Source organism: Gymnoscopelus microlampas (genome assembly GCF_963454915.1).
Source record: "Gymnoscopelus microlampas genome assembly, chromosome: 3".
Classification (NCBI taxonomy): Eukaryota; Metazoa; Chordata; class Actinopteri; order Myctophiformes; family Myctophidae; genus Gymnoscopelus; species Gymnoscopelus microlampas.
In genome coordinates, this window is record NC_139940.1 from 6,531,792 (window position 1) to 6,554,106 (window position 22,315).

Here is a 22,315-nt window from a genome sequence, read left to right on the forward strand (position 1 = left end):
GAGAGAGAGAGAGAGAGAGAGAGAGAGAGAGAGAGAGACAGAGACAGAGACAGAGACAGAGAGAGAGAGAGAGACCCAAGTGTCTCTCACTCTCTTTGCTGTCTATGACATTGGTTCTCAAAGTGGGGTCCGGGGGTACCAGGGGGTACCCAGCAAAATGTGTAAATATAGCATCAGAATAATTATGACCTTTTATACTTTGGCTATTCAAAAATAGCAGATATACAAGCTCATAGCGCGGCACCGAGTGCCGCGCTATGAGCTTGTAGATCTGCTATTTTTGAAAAATCTTGAAAATGTGGGCAAATCTTTGAATATATATATTCAAAGATTTGCCTCTTTATTATATAAAGCAAACATTTGTAACTCAAATCTTTGCTTCTAGAGGGTCCCTGGAACAAAATATTTTTAGATGGGGGTCCGTGGCCAAATAAATATCATTTTGGGGGTCCTTGACATGAAAGAGTTTGAGAACCACAGGTCTAAGAAGCATGTACAGTAAATACTCTGCTTTCCTGAGGATTTGGTCTCATGAATGAAAGAATCCCGCACATCCAACTGTGAAAACCATCATTTAGGTTCACAAAGGGGCCTGTGTGATAATGAGAAGCAACCGTCTCAAATACAGAAACAAGACTTTATTGATCTGTTTGAGCCCATGTCAGCTCTGTGCATATCGAGGTGTTTATCAGTGCAGGCCCTCTCTACTGCCAGTCAGGACTGGAGCTGAGAGATTTAACAGGCGCTTGAACAAATTGCTCTCAACAACGCGTCGACAATTCAGCGCATTCTATTGATTTTCCTGGAACCGCAGACAACTTTCTTTTTAAGGCAGACGGACTTTGTCTTAACAAGTCAAGTCAAGTCAATAGGGGGTGCAGACTGGATGGAGAAACATCTAGGGTGGATCAAAAGCTATAGGGAGAAGAAGTGTGTTTTGAGTCGGGATTTGAAAGTCTTCCAGGGAGGGAGGGGGCGAACCTAACAGTGGACGGAAGGCTGTTCCACAGTTTTGGGCCAGCCACGGAAAAGGCTCGGTCACCTTTTTTGCCTCAACCGGGCGTTCGGAACCTTGAGAAGCCTCTGGTCAGAGGATCTCAATGTCCGGGTGCTGTCCGGGGGGTGGGCCCAGTAGTTCAGTGAGGTAGGGTGGTGCTAGTCCATTTAGTGTTTTAAAAACAAATAAAAGGATTTTAAAATCTATTCTAAATCTGACTGGCAGCCAATGGAGGGAGACCAGTACAGGGGTATTCTCTCAAGAACAGATTCTGCTCTGCGCTTGAATCTGTCAGTAGCCGTGTTGACAACCCGTGCACATTGGCTATAAGTGGGCGTGACATCAGATCAGGAAGCAGGCCGCGCTTTACCCAATCAAATGTAGTGGGCGGGATTTACGTGTGTGCCGTTTGTTCCCCACTGGAAACAAACCGAAACTCATAAAACAATAGCGTCCTCGAAGCCGACAAAACCACGGAAAGTTAGTAAAATTTTAAATCGCTCTTTTATATGGAAACAAGTGGGCTTATAACCAAAACGATCCATGTTCTTTGGGAGAAATGGTGTTAGTGTTCCATGGAGAAATATTGTAAGTGGGAATGAAAACATAGTCGCACTGAAGGCAGACCAAAACCCCGGTTTCCCTGAGCACGCGTCGTCCGTTCAGCTCCGCCCAGAGCCAAATGAATAAGTAAAAAACAGCAGAGGGCGCTGTTTTTCCTTTTTATTTGGCGATGGGTTCCCAGATTGGTACAGGGGTGATACAGTATATGGTCCCGCCTACGAGTGTCAGTCAGCAGTCTGGCGGCAGCATTTTGTACAAGCTGGAGGCGGGAGAGGGAAGAATTAGCAACCCCTGTATACAGAGAGTTGCAGTAATCCAGCCTGGGACGTGACAAGGGCATGGATCTCTTTCTCTAGGTCGTGGTCTGATAGGAAGGATTTTATTTTAGCTATTTGCCTAATTTGGAAGAGTCAGGAGTAAAATGCATTATCTCTAGCCTTTATTCTACTTCCTGCATCACACACCTGTTCCCTCTGCAAAGGACAAGAGGCGAGAGGAATCAAAAAAGAAGGAGGGATAACACAACGTGGCCCGAAACGTTGAAAGAGAGCCGCCTCCGCCCCCCGCCCCCGCCTGAAGAGAGCTTTAACCCATTGAGACTTGAAGCCGATTCTACATGTCTCCTAAATCTCAACAGTTTTCTGAAAAACGTATGTTTCTATATCAGTGGTGCTCAATCTTTTTCATGTGAAGGACCCCCACAATGATATGTATTTGGCCGCAGACCCCCATCAAAATTTGTTGTTCCAGGGACCCCCCAGAAGCAAAGATTTGAGTTAAAAATGTTCTCTTTAAAAATATATATATTCAAAGATTTGCACACATTTTCACGATTTTTCAAAAATAGCAGATCTACAAGCTCATAGTGCGGCACTCGGTGCCCCCCCACCCCCCACGCCCCCGGATAACCAGAATCTCTCCTGGTTCTCCAGTTTTCGGAGTATGGAAAAAATACTTTTGTTGCCTGTTGCATATGCAAGTCAAGTCAAGTTGGATATGTATTTAAATGAAAGCTTATTTCATGGTGAATTAAATGATGATGTTGGTTATTTTATCTCCCCAGACAGAGGAGGTAGATTAGGATTTGAGATAGTAACCCAAATTATGTTATGTCAGATGTCTCCTCTTAATGGGGGCATAGCCCGACACATGCAAATGACCAGCTCCTCTCCGTGTTGGAATAATGTTTAAAAAGAGAATACGTCCAAGTCTCTCCAACGCTCTGGTAGCTCACTTCCACGAGCACTAAATACATTTAAATCAAGGCGGGTACGCTGTCAGAAGCAGACTTGAGCCTTGTGAAAATAGTAGATCTACAAGCTCACAATGCGTCGCGATGCGTCGCATTGTGAGCTTGTAGATCGGCTATTTTCAAATAGCCTATGTACAAAATAGGGCTGAATTGGTTAATGTATGTTTTATAATATCATCATTTATATCTGAAAAGTAACTAGTAACAAATAATTGTAGTGGAGTAAAAGTACGATATTTGCCTCTGAGATGTAGTGGAGTAGAAGTAAAAGCACTGAATATTGGAAATACTACAATAAAGTAGTAAGTACAGTACTTGAGTAAATGTACTTAGTTACTTTACACCACTGCAAATGGGTGCCACATGGTCAAATCCTGTCCACACTCATCACCCGTTTGACAAAGAATGCGTTGGTTATATACTTTATGTGACTTAGACAGATTCTATGTTTGATGCTTTCCCTTGTAAAGATACTTTGTAGCACATACTTGTTTTCTTTGTATGCTATTTACTCAACCATTCACCCTGTTGTTGGTTGTCAAGAATGAATGCCCGCTCACTCTGATCCATTGCTCTGGACAACAGCGTCTGATAAATACCTACATTGTAAACGGTGGAACACCAGAAACAATTATCCTGGTAGTGGAGGAAACTCTGTTGACTCTGTGTGCAATCCAATTCAAATACTACAGTACTCACTACAGTACAAGGGCTTTATTCATGTGGGAGGCATGCATACATTACGCTAGACTACTATGCCAACTCTGTTCCCCCACGGCCTCCTCCTGTCACACTAGACTAAATTCAACCCCGTTTACAATAGATAGCCAGGAATGGCGTCTCAGCTGACGCCATCACGGCACTAGACAGCCGCTAATCAAATGATTTGATCAAACATCCTTACCATACGTGATCATGCAGACCAGTGTTGATTTCGTCGACTAAAACTATGAAGAAAAATGTTTGTCAACTACCTTTTTTCACTGACGAAAACGAAATAAAAACGAAATAAAAGTTAAGCTACAATAACTAAAACTGTGACTAAATATATTGACAATTTCGTCAACAAATAAAAACTAGACTCAAATGTTGAGGGACTATGGAGAAGAGATCCAGTATAACTAAAAGACTAATTTTGTGTTTGGACAAGCTCACAACGCGTCGCGCTGCGACACGTTGTGAGCTTGTAGATCGGCTATTTTCAGAGCGCAACCAAGTGTAAAATCTACCATTACGACGCCATCAAGTCACGGCCAAAATGCGTTTTAGTCGACTAAATCAACTGTAGATTTAGTCGACTATAATCTTATGATATTTAGTCGACTAAAACTAGACTAACAGTAAAATATTTCAGATGACCGATTTGCGTGATGTTTCGATAAAATCTGTATGAGTAATATAAAAAAATGGGTTTTGCACAAATCCCATACATACAATCCCATGTGAAAAATGCGGGCAGAGGTTCTGAATTGGCATCCAGGGAGTGTGTGTGCACAGTTTCACAGCGACCGGGCTAACGGTGCCGGAGATTAGCTGCTCGTAGACAGATGGACGGACACACGGACAGACAGACAGACAGATAGACAGACAGACAGACAGACAGACAGACAGATCGTATATAGAGATAAGAGAGAGAGAGAGACACGTACATTTTTGAAGTCCTTGAAGGGGACAAACTGGACGATGTCCCTGAGGACAGGCTCTCCCTTGGTGGAGCGCAGGATGCCGTTGTCTCCGTCCAGCATCTGCATGTCGCTGAAGTCGGCACTGCCCACGCCCACGATGATGACGGACATGGGCAGGTGGGACGCCCGCACGATGGCCTCTCTGGTGTCGGCCATGTCTGTGATCACCCCGTCTGTCAGGATCAGCAGGATGAAGTATTGCTGAGAGAGAGAGAGAGAGAGAGAGAGAGAGAGAGAGGGAGGGAGGGAGGGAGAGAAAATGAGCCAGAGCAAAGAAAGAGAGACACACACAGAGAGACAGACAGACAGACAGAGGGTTTGCTATTTGATACAGTAGATTCCCACTTCCTCTGGCTTTCACTAAACCCCCCCCCCCCCCCCCCCCATCATGTACTTCTGAAGGGGAGACCTTCTTTTGAGCTCAAGACCCAAAATGAGACGTTTGCCCGTGACCCGAACTAGTGAAAATAGCAGATCTACAAGCTCACAACGTGACGCTTCTCGCCACGTTGTGGACTTGTAGATCTGCTATGTTCACTACTTCTTAAACATTTGTTTTCTAATTCATGGAATTCCTTTGATTTCTTTATTCATGAAATTCTTTTGAAAAATCATTGTCATTTTTTATGTTTTGACATTTACTCGTGACCCATACAAATTGGTCCGCGACCCAAAGTTGGGTCCCGACCCACTGTGTGGGAAGCAGTGTTCTAGGCAGCAGTCTGCCCACCTCATGAACAAGAATCAGGGCACCAACTCTGACATGATTAATTGCCCCACACTGTGCCGTGAGGTGCAGCTGAGGTATAGAAAACCAATCGTGCAGGTGTCACCATTGTGAATTGCTGAAAATGTTTTAAAAAAACTATATATATATATATACGTATATATACAGTACATTTATGTGAGAAATAGGAGGCGTGAAGAGGGTCAATGACGTGAGTTACAAGCTCAGTGCGTGAGTTGGCCGCTCTCTGATTTGATCTGCAACAGACTTTAATTTGAAGAGTGCAATCCATCCATTCACCCCCCCCCCCCCCCCCCCCCACACACACACACACACACACACACACACACACACACACACACACACACACACACCCACACCCACACCCCCCCCCCCCCCCCACACACACACACACATGAGTATGTGTCCACAGCGTCCTGTCATACATTGTGTCTATTAAATAAAGTGGAATGTCTACAGTAGGTTTCTAGGAGGACAGAGCAGATTCTTTAGACCAGCGTGCAATTATTCAGGTGAACAAACTGTGCAGAACATGATGGCAGCTTCCCTCCAGTACAGGACTTTGATCAAATACTTGTTTGATAACACCCATAAAAAGAGAGCTGTGAAAGGACACGTAATTATGAAAAATAGTTTGCAAGTAGCCTACAACCAGCAAGGGAAAACATAACTGAAACGAGGTATATGCATTTAACCCATCCTAACAGTAACAGGAGCAGTGAGCACTACGGCATCCATCTTATTCTGCTTATCCGGAGGGTCGGGTAACAGCGGTAGCAGGTCCAACAGAAAATACCAGACTTTTCTTTCCCTGGCAGCATAAAGCCATAATACTGTAGGTGGAGGCGTTCCCAGGCCAACGTGGAGATAATAATCCTATCACCTGGTCCTTGGTCTGCCCTGAGCTCTCCCCCCAGCCTGGAAAACCTCCCTGGGGATGCGACCATGCAGGAGGCATCCTTACACTAGATGCCTGAACCACCTCAACTGGCTGCTTATACGTAAAGGTTCTCTACTCTAGAGAGTCTCTCACGGATGACTGAGCTTGTGACCCGGTCCCTAAGGGAGACGCCACGCACCCTCCCTCTGAGAAAAAACAATTTCTGCCGCCTGTGTCTGCAATCATGTTCTATCGGTCATGACCCGCATTTCATAACCATAGGTGAGCATCGATGTACAAGACAGTTTTTGTGTAACAAGGGCTTGAAATTGAAACAAGGGAATAAGACAATTCTTTGCAAGCGAGTACCAAGACTGCGGATGTTTCTCCAGTAACCTTTTCTGAATGAATGAATACATATACATACGTACATACGTACATACATACAAACAAACATACATACATACATACATACATACATACAGTATTGTAGATATATACATACATACATACATACATACATACATACATACAGTATTGTAGATATATACATACATACATACATACATACATACATACATACATACATACATACATACATACATACATACATACATACATACATACAGTATTGTACATACTGATTCAGAGGTGTTTCTATAATGCTTTAAGATGGGAGGCTTAGCCGGGGCATCATCCCCCATAAGGACTTTTCCGAATTATTACATGTTAAATATGTAAATCTGAAGCACTCTGGGAGATAATCACGCCTACAGTTTGTGGAGGAAAAACTGTTTCTTAAAGTTATTTTTCTGGTAAGTGGGATTAAAACTGGAATGCTTTATTTATTTGATATCAGAGGGGTGCATGGCTGCTCTAAATTGAATCCTTAACAATTCTGGTAAGCATAATCCCCAGCCAATAAATAAATCATTTGGGGTGCAGCGGTGTGTGGAAAACTGGATTCAGAAAGAGCAACTCAAATACAAACTAGAAAAAGTGCTCCTCGGAGCACAAGTCTCCGCCAGGTCAGGTAGGTTATTGTGGCCTCCTGGTGGCGCTATAATAGGCCAATGTGAATAGGGTGCCATTTCTTCTTAGGCCTTTCACGGCAATCGGACACTGCATTCATAATTTGAGGCATTTTGTTCCAAAAATGTGTTTTGCTAAATTAGACCTCCTGGTGGCGCTATAACAGGCAAGGGTGGCATTTCTTCCTCGGCCTAGTGGGAATATGTGTGCAAAATCTCACTGAAATTGCATGCTGGGTTCATGATTTGAGGCATTTTGTTCAAAACGAACCAATCCTGCAAACTTGGAAGACAATCTTAGGCAATCAGGATGGAATATGGGAAATCGGACATATCCGTGTTGATCACATGACTATAGAGATACTGTGTACCGATGTGTGTGATGTTTGAACAAAATCTGTAGGAGTAGTATAAAAAAATGTGTTTTGCACAAATCATCCTCCTGGTGGCGCTATAACAGGCCAATCTGAAAAATTTGTCAGAGGTTCTGAATTGGCATCCAGGGATTGTGTGCGCACAGTTTCCCAGTGACCTGGCCAACGGTGCCGGAGATTAGCTGGTCACAGACAGAAGGACACACACGCGGACAGACGGACACACGGACAGGGTGCAAAACATACTCTCTCGCCATGCCTTTAGGCCTGGCGGAGAGAATAAACATTCACCATTTGTGAGGCACTTTAAAGGCTATGTCGGAGTAACTGCATACTGTATATCACAAGGTCATAATAATATAGGCCTAATTATAATCATTATAATAATCAGATTGATAGCGCTTTTCAAGGAACTCATTAATCAATGTCCTGTCACAAGATGTCATGTCTGTTAACCACTTTAAAGTTGGTGTCCTTTCCCAGAATGTTCCTTTTCTTAATATAAGCAATTCAATTCATTCATTAAGTGGTTAAACAGAGCTGCTGTGATGCAAGGGACCAGTGAACCAGTTGGCAGCAAACATGTTTTAGTTGAGACTGGAGACTATGAGCTCACTGTGCTTTTGTCTCCATTTTGATTTGTATTGACTTCACCCATAATCCCGGTATAATTGGCATAATCTTTGCTGAATAAGATCTGCAATATATCAGGGGCTTAAGACCCTTAGACCCCCCCCCGAGCCTCCTCCCCCGTTCCAACATGACTGCAGTTTCAGTTCAGTTCAGTTTATTTGTATTTACAGTGCAACATCACCCCAAGGGGGTCTCTGTGCACTTCACAACAGGTCATACAAAAAATACATAGTAGCCAAGAAACACAGTAATGGTCATGGCAGTGATGGTCATGTCTTATATGTCAAAATCATAATGTCAAGCTATGCTTTGAGCGACAAGCGCCAAACATCGCATCGCACTATACGTGTTTCACAATGTTCTGAGTTTTGACCATTCATACAGCCTGAGACTTGCCTGACCTGCTCTGTGATTTGGGTGCTACTGTATATAAAACCTGCTTGACTTGACTTGGCGTTGTTCAGGCAAAAATGTGTTTGTCAAATACAAACACACATGGATATAATTGACAGATTGAACAGCTGAAGGTAATAGCATAATGAGGATTTTGTTTCATCTCAGTGTTTGTGCGCGCCTGCATTAAGTTGACTCGACAGTAAGTGTCTGTGCTGGTGTGAAATATAACCAAAACGCAGCTGCTGCCGGCGGTTACCCATTATGTCAAAACAGTTCCATTCTTCTGTTTCGTATGACAGGTTGTTTATATGTTTGAACCCACTAGAAGCACTAACGATCTCTCTGAATGGATACAGAGAAAATAAAGCAAGGTGAAAGGTGTTGGAGACGGTAGTGCTTCTAGGGGGATTAAATATTTAAACACAGCTTGTGTTTTACCGATTCGCCCGCCATGGCAGCAAACAGTTGGGTGGCGAGGGCGTTTCGCTATGTATCTGCGCCATTAGCCCATTCTATCTGAGGACGATTCTAAAAATGCCTTCCAAATCCTATCAGTTTTCTGAAAAACGTATGTTGCTATATAGCTACATCTAAAATGACACAGACACTTTCCTGGATTGAATGGGTTAAGGTGTTTTCACACGAGGAGAGACGCTGTGACTGCTTTAGTGCTTTCTCCCTTGGATCCATGGCGGGGTCTCACTGCGCTCATCATGTGAATAGATGTGTTTTTACGCACCACACAGAAAAGAGTTCAACACATTTCAACCCTGACAGAGCAACGCATTCTCACTCCCAAGACGGCAAACAGGTGACTGGAAGGGTGTACCCGCGACGGCACATGTTGACTATAGCAGTGGTTCTCAAACTTTTTCATGTCAAGGACCCCCAAACTGACACATATTAGGCCCCGCGGACCCCCATTTGAAAACATATGCCAGGGACTCCCATAAGAGATGATGTTTACGGCTCTAGCAGTGATTCTCAACCAATTTAATTTCAAGGACCCCCAGTTTGACATGCATTGACTACGGACCCCCATTTAATGGCATTTCTCTCTCTGGGACCCCTAAGGGTCCATTTGGTTACTGACTATCCATCATTTAGCTGGGGACCCCCTGGAACTCTCTCAAGGACCCTTGGGGTCCCCAGACCCCACTTTGAGAACCAATGGACTATAGGAGTGATATGAGTTACGATTCTGTCCCGAACATAACTCGAATAGGGGGGAAGACCAAGTGATCAATGGAGACGGTGAACTATAAGATGTTAAAATGAGAGCAATACAGATGCAGACACAAGGGAATGACAATGTGAAAGTGGGAGAAAGAGGACCGAGCGATACATAGACTGACTGGGACAGGTGATGAAAGTAACCATATAAAACTAAGTAAATAAATACATAAGTACATAAATATATAAATAACAGGCTAATGTGAAAAGGGTGGCATTTCTTCCTCGGCCTAATAGAAATGTGCGTGTGAAATTTCACGGAAATTGCATGCTGCGTTCATGATTTGAGGCATTTTGTTCAAAAGGACCAATCTTAGGCAATCAGGATGGAATATGGGCAATTAGATAAATCCGTGTTGATCACATGACAATAGAGATACTGTGTAGCGATTTGTGTGATGTTTGGATAAAATCTGTAGGAGTGGTATCAATAAATGTGTTTTGCACATATCAGCCTCCTGGTGGCGCTATAACAGGCCAATCTGAAACATTTTGGCCAGAGGTTCTGAATTGGCATCCGGGGAGTGTGCGTGCACAGTTTCGCAGCGGCCGGGCCAACGGTGCCAGAGATGAGCTGCTAACGGACGGACGGACGGACGGACGGACGGACGGACGGACGGACGGACGGACAGACAGACAGAGGGTAAAACATACTCTCTCGCCATGCCTTTTGGCCTGGCGGAGACAATAAATGAAACCGTTCCCTCCCGTGGCTGCAGCCCTGACCTTTTCCTAACATTTCTTTCTTTCTTTCTTTTTATTTGTTTCGAATACCATACAATAAAAAAGTCATAGAATACAGAATATATTAAAAACAAATCCAACTATCTCAATGAACAATAAATCATAAATGTGTTCGAAAAGGAGCAGGAAGAAGCTAATGCTTATAATATCCTCCTACCCCCTAACAGTTTTATACTAACACAAAACCTTATGAGAAAAAAAATATTTATATAAAATAAATATATAGAAAAAACAAATTTACACATAAAACCTCTGTGAGCCTGTGCTCTCAGCCTGACCCGCTGAACCGCCCGGTGTCGCCATTGGAATGAAGATCACTCAGTGGCGGTCATGATGCGTGCATGGCATGCATTTGATGCATTCTACTCTGCCGTCTGTCTGTCATCACAATGCATAGAAACGTTGCAGTTACCACTTTGCAGTTACCCACTTGAGCGCCCTATAAACTTTGTCATAATATGAAGAATAGAGGAAATAGCCACATGTGCATGAAACGAGCATGAAACGAGTATACGCCTGTCAGATTGGCCGCACCTCCATACCTGCCCGCTCGCCCTCTCATTGAGAATGAATTACTAGGTGCGTCAGTCACGTCCTGTGTGTAGACATTTCGCCAGGTCACCAAAAGGAGCAGCACAACAAATTCTACTAAACAGACTTAAAGGACAACTTTGGTTTTTTACAACCAATGTTTATGTTTTAGATTGTAATTAAAGTAAATAAAAGATGAGTGTTAAAAATTTTAAATTTACTGCTTTCTATCTTTCTGGCTAAATATGCATTTTCTTAACACATTAACCCGGCGTTTTCTTTATTATTATTTACAGTAGCTCTTCTAGCCCCCAATAACTCACATCTGGCCATCTCAGACAGCCGGACCTTTTTTATTGTGTAAAAAAGGCATATTTAGCCACCGGACAGAATGCCCCCGCCCACTGTAAAAAATATCGCAAAAAATGCTAAAACTATAGAAAGCAGTAAATGAAAAAAAAATTACACTCATCATTTATTTACTTTAATTACAAGCTAAAATATAAACCTTGGTTGTAAAAAACCAAAGTTGTCCTTTAAAGACCAGCTGAAATGGCTTTTCGTGACCATATCGTGACGTATATATATCCCAGTGAAACAGGCGCGTCTCAGGGGGGTTTGAACGTCGGAATTGGAATTTTAGTGCACTGTTTAGCTTTAAAAACAAGATTTTTAACGCACCTGCTTTAGCTTTTTTTGACTGTACTTCTGTACTGTAAACGAACATGTTAATAAAGTAACAAGTGGTTTAGTACCAAACAATGTAATCACATACAGTGTTAGGTTTTTTGTTTGACAGGAAGTGATTAAGATTGGACTTTTAGGGACTTTTGATATGAAAATACCCGAATACACAAACTTTTGATTGAAAGATTTACAAAAACGTATTTTATACAAGCTCACAATATGAAGCACAGCGTTAGTTCATGCAGGACACGGAAGTCTTGCCCGCCTCAGCTGTAATCAGCTGTCAGTCAGCTGATGTGAACATCAACTTTCTATTCCCCATTCACAGCGCTAGCGGTCATTACATCACACATTCATACTCCAATCACAGCTCACGCGATAGCAAAGAGGTTCCTTTAAATACGGCTTCGTATTCACTAGGTCTCTCCTGGTCTTGCTGAATGATTCATTTCTGCTAGCTACCTCCTGCACCACAGCCTCCACTTTTTTTAGAGTCTGGCATAGGCTCAAATACTTGACGTGACTATCATTGGTATCTGCTAATTCAAACTAATATGTCAATGTATTGCTTATTGTTTGATATTGTATCCCTATGGGGGTTTCGCTTATACAGTAGCATTCCCTGATTTTGCTTAGCATGCGGCTTCGACAAAATCTAGGGAATATCTTCAAGGGCGGGGGCTTTAACGCCAAGCTTAACTGTATTCCATTTGTGTCAATAAATGGTTAAATCTACTTTGACGTGAGTGTTTCTGACTTAAGTGTCACATTGTGATGCGTTCGTTGTGATCATGTAGAACGTCTAAGTGGTAAACAATGTATCTTAAATGATCAAGCGCCTGTCGAAATTCCTGAAATCAATAGCAAAAAGAAATGCATCCATCATTCTTCTTTCCAACAGCATTCTCAAAACAGACGATCAGAGACGTTCAGGACAAATCACCTTAAGGCTCAGTTAACAGGCGCTCATGTTTTGATGTGAGCTGACAAGGAGGTGCTTCTAACAGGAGATTGATTTACTGTAGCAAGCCGGTATTCCCTAGACTCATTATGAGGAGCTGAAACAATGGAGTTACAGTCGTAGTCTGATTTGGCTTTTCTTAAAGCCAAGCAGCAGCGGTTCCGGTAGGAGACACAAAGAGTCTCCTTTGTGTCTCCTACCGGAACCGCTGGTCATCAAATCATTGGCTTAGGAATGCAACAAATGCAAAAAAACAAAATATATGGGGTGACTAATCAATTAAAAAAAGTCATTTTGGGGGTGAACTATCCCTTTAAACCTTATATAGGTGTTTACAGTGTAACATATGAGACAAGGGATAGAGCATATACCCACTGGCCATAAAAATTAATGACCCAGAGGGGGGGATATCAAAAGAAGCTGCATGGATGCCCTCCTCCAGCAACAACAACAACCCTGGAGTTGATGAGAGGAGAAAGAACATGAGGAAAATTGAGAGAGGTGAATAACCTTCACCTCACTCCCCCCTGCTCTCTCTCTCTCTCTCTCTCTCTCTCTCTCTCTCTCTCTCTCTCTCTCTCTCTCTCTCTCTCTCTCTCTCTCTCTCTCTCTCTCTCATTAGTAACTCCTGTCTCTCGACCCCTGGTCGCCCCTCACCATGGCCTCTTTGGTGTGAAGCTCCAGGGAGGCAGAGTTAGCGACCTTCTGGATGATGGGAGCGATGTTGGTCGGACCGTACAGCTGGAGCTTAGGAAGACATGTCTGGTACGCCTCTACCACCCCCTGTATACCTGGAGGAGAGGAGAGGAGAGGAGAGGGGAGGGGAGGGGAGGAGTTTTCATCATTGGGCTCCATCGCTACAATTCTCTCTCTCTTACTTACTTTCTCCTTCCCTGTCTGTCTCTCATTTATGTGTGTGTGTGTGTGTGTGTGTGTGTGTGTGTGTGTGTGTGTGTGTGTGTGTGTGTGTGTGTGTGTGTGTGTGTGTGCGCGCGCGTGCACGCGTGCACGCGTATATGTGTGCACACACAGACAGACAGACAGAGTTGTTCTTTGATTTTGTTTTCATTATCAACCAATTATTAGATGTCATAACCAGATGTTATTTTATAGGTAGGGGTCAGTGTAGGACACTAGTACACTTATCACATCACAGGTTTACAGAAGTAAAAAAGTGGGTGAAATTTGTTTTCGTGCATAGTTCCCATCGTATCGTTATTTCCATCAAAAAAAAGAAAGGGAAGAAGAAGAAGGGGGGAGGGCAAGGAGATCAAACAAGAGAAGAAATAAACGTTATCTACATATTTACACCTGCCACCTGAGATAAGATAAAGGTGCGTGAGCATAGCAGCAGACGTATACTGTAAATGATATACTTATGGACGTTAGTTAAGGTGCAAAAAAAAGAAAAGAAAGGCAAAAGTCAGGGTGTTGTACATGGGATTAAGGTGCAAAATATCAGTGCGTGTCGACCGCATAATCCACATAAGGTAGACTGACATAATCCGCAAGTAGGTCCATGAGGAAGAGCAAAGAAAGAAGTCACTTGTCCCTGGTATAATCCACAGGTAGGTCAGACAGTGATAGTGACAAGGAAGAGCAACGCCATGTCACTTGTCCCTGGTATAATCCACAGGTAGTTTCAAGGAAGAGCAAAGGTCTGAGACTAGCATGACGATACCGCCTGTCATCAGAAAGCTGAACACGGCTCATGCCTTGTTCAGGTGTCTGACGGCAGCCGGGTGAAAACTGTTCAAGAACCTGGTGGTGCTGCTCTTGATACTGCGGTAGGCCCCCTTGCCGGGCTGTGGTCGTTGTAGGGCTTTGAACAGTTTGTGACTTTGGTGGTGCTTGTCCTTGATAATGCGCTGGGCTTTGACTACACACCGCTTTTTGTACAGTTCCTGGAGCGCGGGGAGCTCGTCCCCCATTATGTGCTCTGCTGATCGCACTACTCGCTGTAGGCTTATCTTTTCTCGGGCCGTACAGTTTCCATACCAGGCCATAACACAGCCTGATAGAACGCCTTTAACTGAACTGTTGTAGTACCGCCTGAGGATGCGGAGTCCTATACTCCGAACTTCTTCAGGAGGCGGAGCCAGTACAGTCGCTGCTGAGCCTTTTTCCTCACGTGTGTGGTGTGTGTCTCCCATTTGAGCTCCTCCTCGATTTGTACTCCGGGGAACTTGAACTCGCTGACCCTTTCCCCTGCAGCGCCATCGATGAGGACGGACACCTGATCTCTCCGCGGCCTCCTGAACCCCACAATCAGCTCCCTGGTCTTGTCGACATTAAGGGAGAGGTTGTTCTCCCGGCACCAAAGTGCCAGTGAGTTGATCTCATCTTTATAGTCAGACTCGTCATTGTTGACGATTCAACCTATCACTGTCATGTCTTCCGCATACTTTATGATGGTGTTGGAGTCATAAAGTTGGCTGTGAGTATGTTGTCCACCAAAATGGTTAGAGGGCTGGTCTCCTCTGCTGGTGCTGCTGATGGCCCGGCTTGGCTGTCGCAGTTGGAGCTGGTCTCGAAACGGCCATAGGTGTTCAGTTCGTTGGGGAGGGAGGCAGGCGGGTTCCCTTCACTTCTGGTTTGTGCTTTGCCGTCCGTCAAGGTGTGTATCGCCTGCCATGTGCCCCTGATGTCGCCACTATTGAATTGGTCTTCCATCTTTACAGCGTAGGCCTTTTTCACCTTCCTGAAGGCGCTGTTTAGGGCTGTGCGCGTTGCGTTGCGCGTTTTGCACGAAACCAGCAGTTCATGTAGTTGTACACGTACGCTGTCAATCCACTCGCCCATACCCCATCAATACAAATTCATCAATACGAGCAGAGAGCATGTCACACAGCAAGGGTTTGTTCTTTTCACAAAGGCAGGATTAACTGGATCTGTTTTTAGTCCAAATGTAGGGAAATCCTCATTTGTTCTGTCTGTTACCATGGCAACGTATGCCCTGAAACTATCGTGTGCTTGCGTGTGCAGGTGCATGGCGGAGGAGCTTAACCTATCTTAAAAGATTAAAGGTCCATGCACACTGGCCTTGCAGCGAAAACACCCTTTTCTTTTTGTTGAATCCGATATTAAATAAATCCATGCAAATCCTCGGAGAGTGGTGAAACAAAGTAATCGGAACTGTGCCCACAAGAACTGTACTGTACATGAAAGACAGTAAAGTGACTGCGCTGATTCATTAGTGACAGACTGTTGACAGCTGCTGCCTGCAGCACTGCATTTACTCCTGTTGGATTCATTCAACATATCGTTGCTGTCCGGCAGAAACCAGCTAACTAAATTTTTCCGCTTTTGCATTTTTTTCCATAAATCAGTGCTTGAACATCCTTTACGCCTGTGTGTTGATTAAAAATGAAATGAAAAGTATTAAAAAGCACTTCTGCCTAACCAGCTAAGTCCACCAAAGGGGGGTGGAGTTAGCTGGTTTTGCTCACTCCAAGCTCCACCCCCTTTTGACCTCCAACCTCATTGTGAGCTTGGAGGTCCATTCAGCTGTTCTTATCAATGATGAACAAAACCTCCTAACTCCACTTTTTGTTTTGTTTTTGTCATTTCCTGAAAAATGAACATTTTGGAGTTAGCTGGTTTCTGCCGAACAGCAGAGATATGCTTCTATATACAATGTTGCTGGCCGCCAAGGAATATATCTAATATCAAAACAAGCGGCAGATGATAGATCGATCGCTTTGTGACTCCTTAAAGTTTCATTATTTCTTGTTTATAAACAAAGGCTTTAATCTGAAATCGTAGTTGTTACAGACACCTGGTAATCCACACGGCAGTAGAAAACATTTAGATTTAGCCTCCTTCCCGAAAGACTGTTAACGAAGGCTGTTAACTTTATCTACTGTAGCTCCAACGCTATCTCAGCAGCTGCACTTCAGTTGCTCCTGGGTTCTAATGCCCTAGGCTCGTAATATAAAAGGCTATTAGGCTGCGCTGCTATTGAAATGTAGCCTATAAATGTACAGCCCAGCCCGGCCCGAAGCCCGACAAATATGTGATAAATTCAGCCAGGCCTGGCCCAGGCCCGGCTGGACCTGTCGGGTCCCGACGGGCTCGTGCAGGAATCTTAAGCTCCAGTTCTCAACCATTTCTCGATCAGGGCCCATGAAAATATCAAAAGTGTTAAGTGGTCAGATGGGTGGGCCATGCACATGCATTTTCATAGAATGTGTATTTTAATGATCAAATCAAATGATTTGATTGTGTTCCGGCTTGGATCATTGGAACTATCATAGTACAGTATATGCTTTAAGTTCCTATTTTAATTGGTATAATAATGAAAAGTTTTTAAATGTTATTCTATTATAAATTCCAGCTCTGCAGATTGAATGTTAAATAACATACTTTATGACAACAAAAGTATATGCAGTGGAATATATAACAGAGGAGTATATTCACTGGAATATATGACACTGGTCACCGTACAGTCACCGCGATTGGGCGAGATATACTGTCTCTCGCCCCGCAGAGACACTTGTGAAAGAACCAACATTTTGAGCTTCTTTCATGTTAGAGGCTCCTCTTGCACACAGGTCTTCAGTGTGCAAGGGCCTGAAGAGTGATCACTGTTTATCTAAACTCGAATACAGGATCCAGGGTGACCGTGTATGGGTGGGTGGGTTGGTTGATTGATTGTTTGATTAAACACATTTGATAATCAACAGATGTGTGGTGGTGCTGCTGTCGCATGCAGCTCATCAAACACGCGTCCAGCAGAGTGGATCAAAGAGTGTTTGATCCGTGAGGGTTTTTTTTTGTTACCTGCGCACTCTGGATTCTCCTCATTAAAATTCACAGCGAAGTCGTGAGAAACCTGCGGAGGAAAAACATGAAAATTAAAATACAAACCCACCTTTCTGTTATCATCGCTGTTGGGTGGATTTAAAAAAAAATTATTTAGAGTAAAGAAAATTACCCCCTTTTTCTCCCCATGCCAATTAATACCTCCCCACTCACATTTACAGTATGTGTCACTGTACATAAGAACACGGGCCAATTGTGTTCGCATAGACACCCAACAAAGCCCGACACACCACGGTGGATTCGAACCCACATCCTCCGTGGTGGTGGGCAGGGACTTTACCACTGACCCACCCCGAACGCTTTAAAAGAACAATCTATGTTTTGATGGATCCAATATAGTTATTATTTAATCACAAGCTCTTGTTAAGACTTTTCATTGGTTCAATATTTATGAAACCCACAGACAGACTTAACCACTTTCACTTTTATTAGAAGTGTTCAAAAATAGACAAGCTCATAAAGCTCACAAAGCATTGCATTGCGATGCATTGTGACCTTGTACATGTGCTATTTTTGCTACTTTTGTGTGACACTGTAGTACGACAAAGTAGGGCATTAATATATGAAAAACATAAAAAGTTTAAATAGTCGCTGTACGACATATACATCATTATACGACATATAAATCAGGCTTTAATTTCTCCTTCTCTTTCTTTCTCTTTCTAAACACAACCGTTCTTCGTCTCCTCTTCTGACTCTCTCTCTCTCTCTCTTCTACATCTCTCCTCCTCGTACTCTATACCCCCCCCACACACACACACACACACCCTTTCTGTCACTCCCCCCTTCTCCCAACGCCTGTCTCTCAATAATCTATTCTCTAAATCCCATCATATCATATCACTCATCCACGCGCACGCACAGTGACTGCTGACCATGTGCGACTTGGTTTGAAACCCCAGGAGGCTTTTATTGTGACATTACCTTGAAGTCAGGAGGGACCTGTGCTCCGAAACCAAACGCAGGGAACATTTTATCACTAGAGAGAGAGAGAGAGAGAGAGAGAGAGAGAGAGAGAGAGAGAGAATAGTTTTTTTTTAGGTTATAGGCTACATACATATTTATGAGCTATATGAATGGATGTACATATTGTATGGAATGATCACCAGATACTATTCTGTAGCTTGTCGTTTCCTATTATCTTGGCTTCTGTAACGCTTTTGTAAAGTTATTAAGACACACGCACGCACGCACGCACGCACGCGCGCGCACACACACACACACACACACACACACACACACACACACACACACACACACACACACACACACACACACACACACACACACACACACACACACACACACACACACACACAGTGGCAATGAACATACACACTTGGTATTGCATTCATTTGAAATATGCAAAGTCCCCACACTAAGGGCATAAGAAAATCAATGAATACGGTAGATAAATTAATCTATGGTCCGAGATGAAGAGAAAATACAGTCCATATAGAAGGGTCTGTTGTTCTTCTATTGGTGAGCCAATTAAAAAAGTGAATTGTTTATTTTGTGCTTGCTGACTTTGAGATCTAATTCACTGTTTTTTTGTTTTTGTTTGTTGTTGTTGTTTCTTTTGGGGGGGGGGGGGGGTCGTGGGTTTAATGCCACTGCTACTGAGAATCCCATTCTTGAAGCATAACATCTGTTTCTATCTCAGTCCGTACTGTTTATACAATATTATGGTGTAATTCTGCAACTGAGCTTCTCCTTGTTCCGAGAATAATTCCTTCCCCTGCGGATGTAAACATTCTAAGATGTTTTTTTTGTTGTTTTTTTAGAATAGTTTTGATATAAATGTTTTCATCATCATCATGCTATAAACAAAATCCCAGTGCGCTTGCAGACGCAGTTCCACTTATTGTCCTGAAATAAACCTGTTTATTATTGTACAAGGCAAGTGTTGAAAGGCATGGTTTAAGTTTTGTTATCCAGCATTGGCCCGTTCATTGCATACTATCTCTCTCCCTCTGTCCACCCTCCCTCTCTTGCCGATCAAGCTCTGCCGATCAAAAAAATAGCAGATCTACAAGATGTAGATAGGCTATTTGCACAATGTTTGCCTCTTTCTTATATTATTTGACAATTTGGCCACCGTTTTTACAGTATAGTTTTTTTGATTACTTTTGATGCAGTAATGGTCTTTTTCTTTTCTTTTTTTTGGTAAAGGTCTTGAAAGTCCTTAAATTGACACTTCACTGTCAGGTTGAGAACCAGTGGTCTAATGCAGGACCGGGCGAATGTTTACGATGCGAACATTAGCAAAATGCAATAAATTGGGAGTGTCCGAGGTTCGGATTGACGCCCTCGTAAATAAGCTGGATGTGCTCCAGAGAGAGAGAGAGCTCTGGTGGTCTGAGCGGATCAACGCCAGCATCTGTGCCCACTAGCTGAGCTCACAGGCAAGGCAGGATAAGTAGACACGGGATGATCGTCTCTGGCTGCTCATTTATAAAGGATTGATGCATTTGAGCTAAGATATATGCCATGTACTGTATAGCTGCTCAATTTTGATTTATTTCACACCTGCAGGAAAAGCACAATTTATTTTAGAAATAAATCCTGCTTTTCCTTTGTCGGTAAGAAAAAACAAACAGGTCGAGGCTACATTACCTCCCTTAATGGATTATGGTGATCTGACTTACTGACTTGCCAAATGCTTGCAGTGGTTAGATACGGCGCCTCACAGGGCCCTGGGGTTTCTCACACACCATTGCACCTTGTAAGCCAGAGTTGGGTAGACGTTGGCCTTGCACAGATCCACTTGTTGGTATTTACTTATTTATAAATCCATCATTGGTCTGCATCCCTCCTACCTTTGTGATTTCACACAAAATGTGTTGATTCAAGTGACACTCTACAGCTTGGAATTAGCCTGGCCAGACTAAGGGCTACTTTCTTTCAGATTTGTCTGGTTTCCAGGCTAGCTTGGAATCACTTACAGACAGATCTGCAACTTAAGGAGCTGATCTCACTATAGGTATTTTAAACATTACCGTCTGATTTCTTTGTACCTGCTTTCCTGCTTTTATTATGTGTTTTCTATAAGGTGCTATTATTTTTGCCTTATGACATTTGTTACACTGTAGTTTTTAGGTAAATGTTTGTAAACCTGTTGAAACTTTTCGTACTACTGCTACCATGGACAGGGCTCGCTCATAAAAGAGATCTTGTATCGCATCGCAATGGGATTTTACCTCACCCGTTAAAGGTAAAAAATAAAAATAAAAAGTTATCATTGTAATGATAGCAACACACCAACAAGTGCTAGTTCAAAACTGTATCAATATTCGCTACTTCCCTGCAGTACCCTTTGTCTGTGGTGTTGAGTGAATTATGCCTACTCCATGCCTACTTCAGAGCACAGCGTGCCTTGTCCCTCTGTAGCATCAAAGTTCAGCTTTTCTCAACTTTGACACTTTGCTTTTTGCTGGCTCGACCCCCCCCCTACCCCCCCCTAACTAAGACATGTAGATCTATAACTAGCATCTATCAAAAAAGGTGTCAAGAAGTGATACAAGAAATGAGGAGTGCTAGGGAGTGAGGGTGGAGTCTGAAGAGGCAAGTTTCCAGACTGCTGAAGAAAATGCGGAGTGTAATCGTCATAATAAACAACGCAAGAGGGGAAAACACAGCTGTTACACTGTGTAGCACCAGAAGACAACAGTGTTCTTTATGACACATAACACACATCCTCAAGCCCAGAGCCTAGTCAGTCTGTTGCTTGGCCCCCATACACTAAGATGTATGAGACTGTAGTAGTTCAAACTGGGGGGAGGGTGGGGGGGGGTCACTGTTGCCAGGACAAGCTGATGTAGAAGCCTGTACCAGCATGAGTGTAAAGAGCATGCAGCTGTGTTCGGCCGCATCCCCCTTGTTGCGGAACGAAGCACTTAAGAGCAAATGACTGCACAGGGACAGTTATGTGCTGCTAAAATGGCATCAGACCACACAAGCTGTGTCCCCGATCGGCAGTCATGAGACAACCAACAGAGAGAGAAAGAGATTCTTCCACCATGACGGCACGAGGATGCCAGGAACAAAAGAGAACAAAACGATAGCTCAAGGAGCTCACAAGTCTACGCATCTATCCGTTACTTTAAGCCCTATAAACTTTGTTGTGCGATGAACAGCCAAAAGAGCCAATCTGCAAGCACACAACATGCATTGTGACACATTGCAAATGTTGTTTTTTTATTTTATTTATAGGGATTCCAAAATAAGGATGTCAGGTTGTAACATGGTTAAGGGTGTACCAGTCACATAGATGAATAGGTTGTTTCTTGCAACTCTTGTTTTCATATTAGCACTCACTTGAAACATGTTTGAAGCAGGGCACACAACTCAGACAGGGTGTGATGTCAGACACCTAGCACCAGAAACTATGGAGGGACGTTGAGTTACACAAAACAAGTGCTCCCATGTAACCCTGGCAAACAATAAATACATGTTTGCCAATCATTTCCCTCTATACCAGCTGTTATCAGCCACTGGAGTAGTGTGGTGGCAGAAACACATTGCCCTCACGCTGTATTTTGTGTTTGTTTCGGTAGACGGGAATGTTTTAGGACACATAGCATAATTAAGCTTCAGCTTAAGCCATGTTATATTATTAATGTTATATTATCAATAAAATCGTAGTGTTTTGCCAATTATTTGGGAGCCCGCTTGCAATATCCCCATGGCCCACAAGTGGGCCCCAACCCACAGGTTGAGAGTCGATGCTTTATATCAGCAGCATTCATCTTTCCACTTAACTAAGCTTCAGCACC

The 22,315-nt window shown here is 43.3% G+C and overlaps 1 protein-coding gene across 1 annotated transcript in view; it reads right to left on the minus strand.

Moving 5' to 3' along the window:
• cpne4a (copine IVa) overlaps positions 1-22,315 on the minus strand; it is a gene marked incomplete at its 3' end in the record, with an annotated part of 167,664 nt that overhangs the window by 15,595 nt on the left and 129,754 nt on the right. Inside the window, exons 12-15 of the mRNA XM_084052790.1 lie at positions 18,465-18,519; positions 17,499-17,550; positions 13,374-13,507; positions 4,463-4,699 (exon numbers count right to left, since the gene is read on the minus strand). Of these exons, the coding sequence (XP_083908916.1) occupies positions 4,463-4,699; positions 13,374-13,507; positions 17,499-17,550; positions 18,465-18,519 (478 nt within the window). The remainder of the gene's footprint in view (positions 1-4,462; positions 4,700-13,373; positions 13,508-17,498; positions 17,551-18,464; positions 18,520-22,315) is intronic.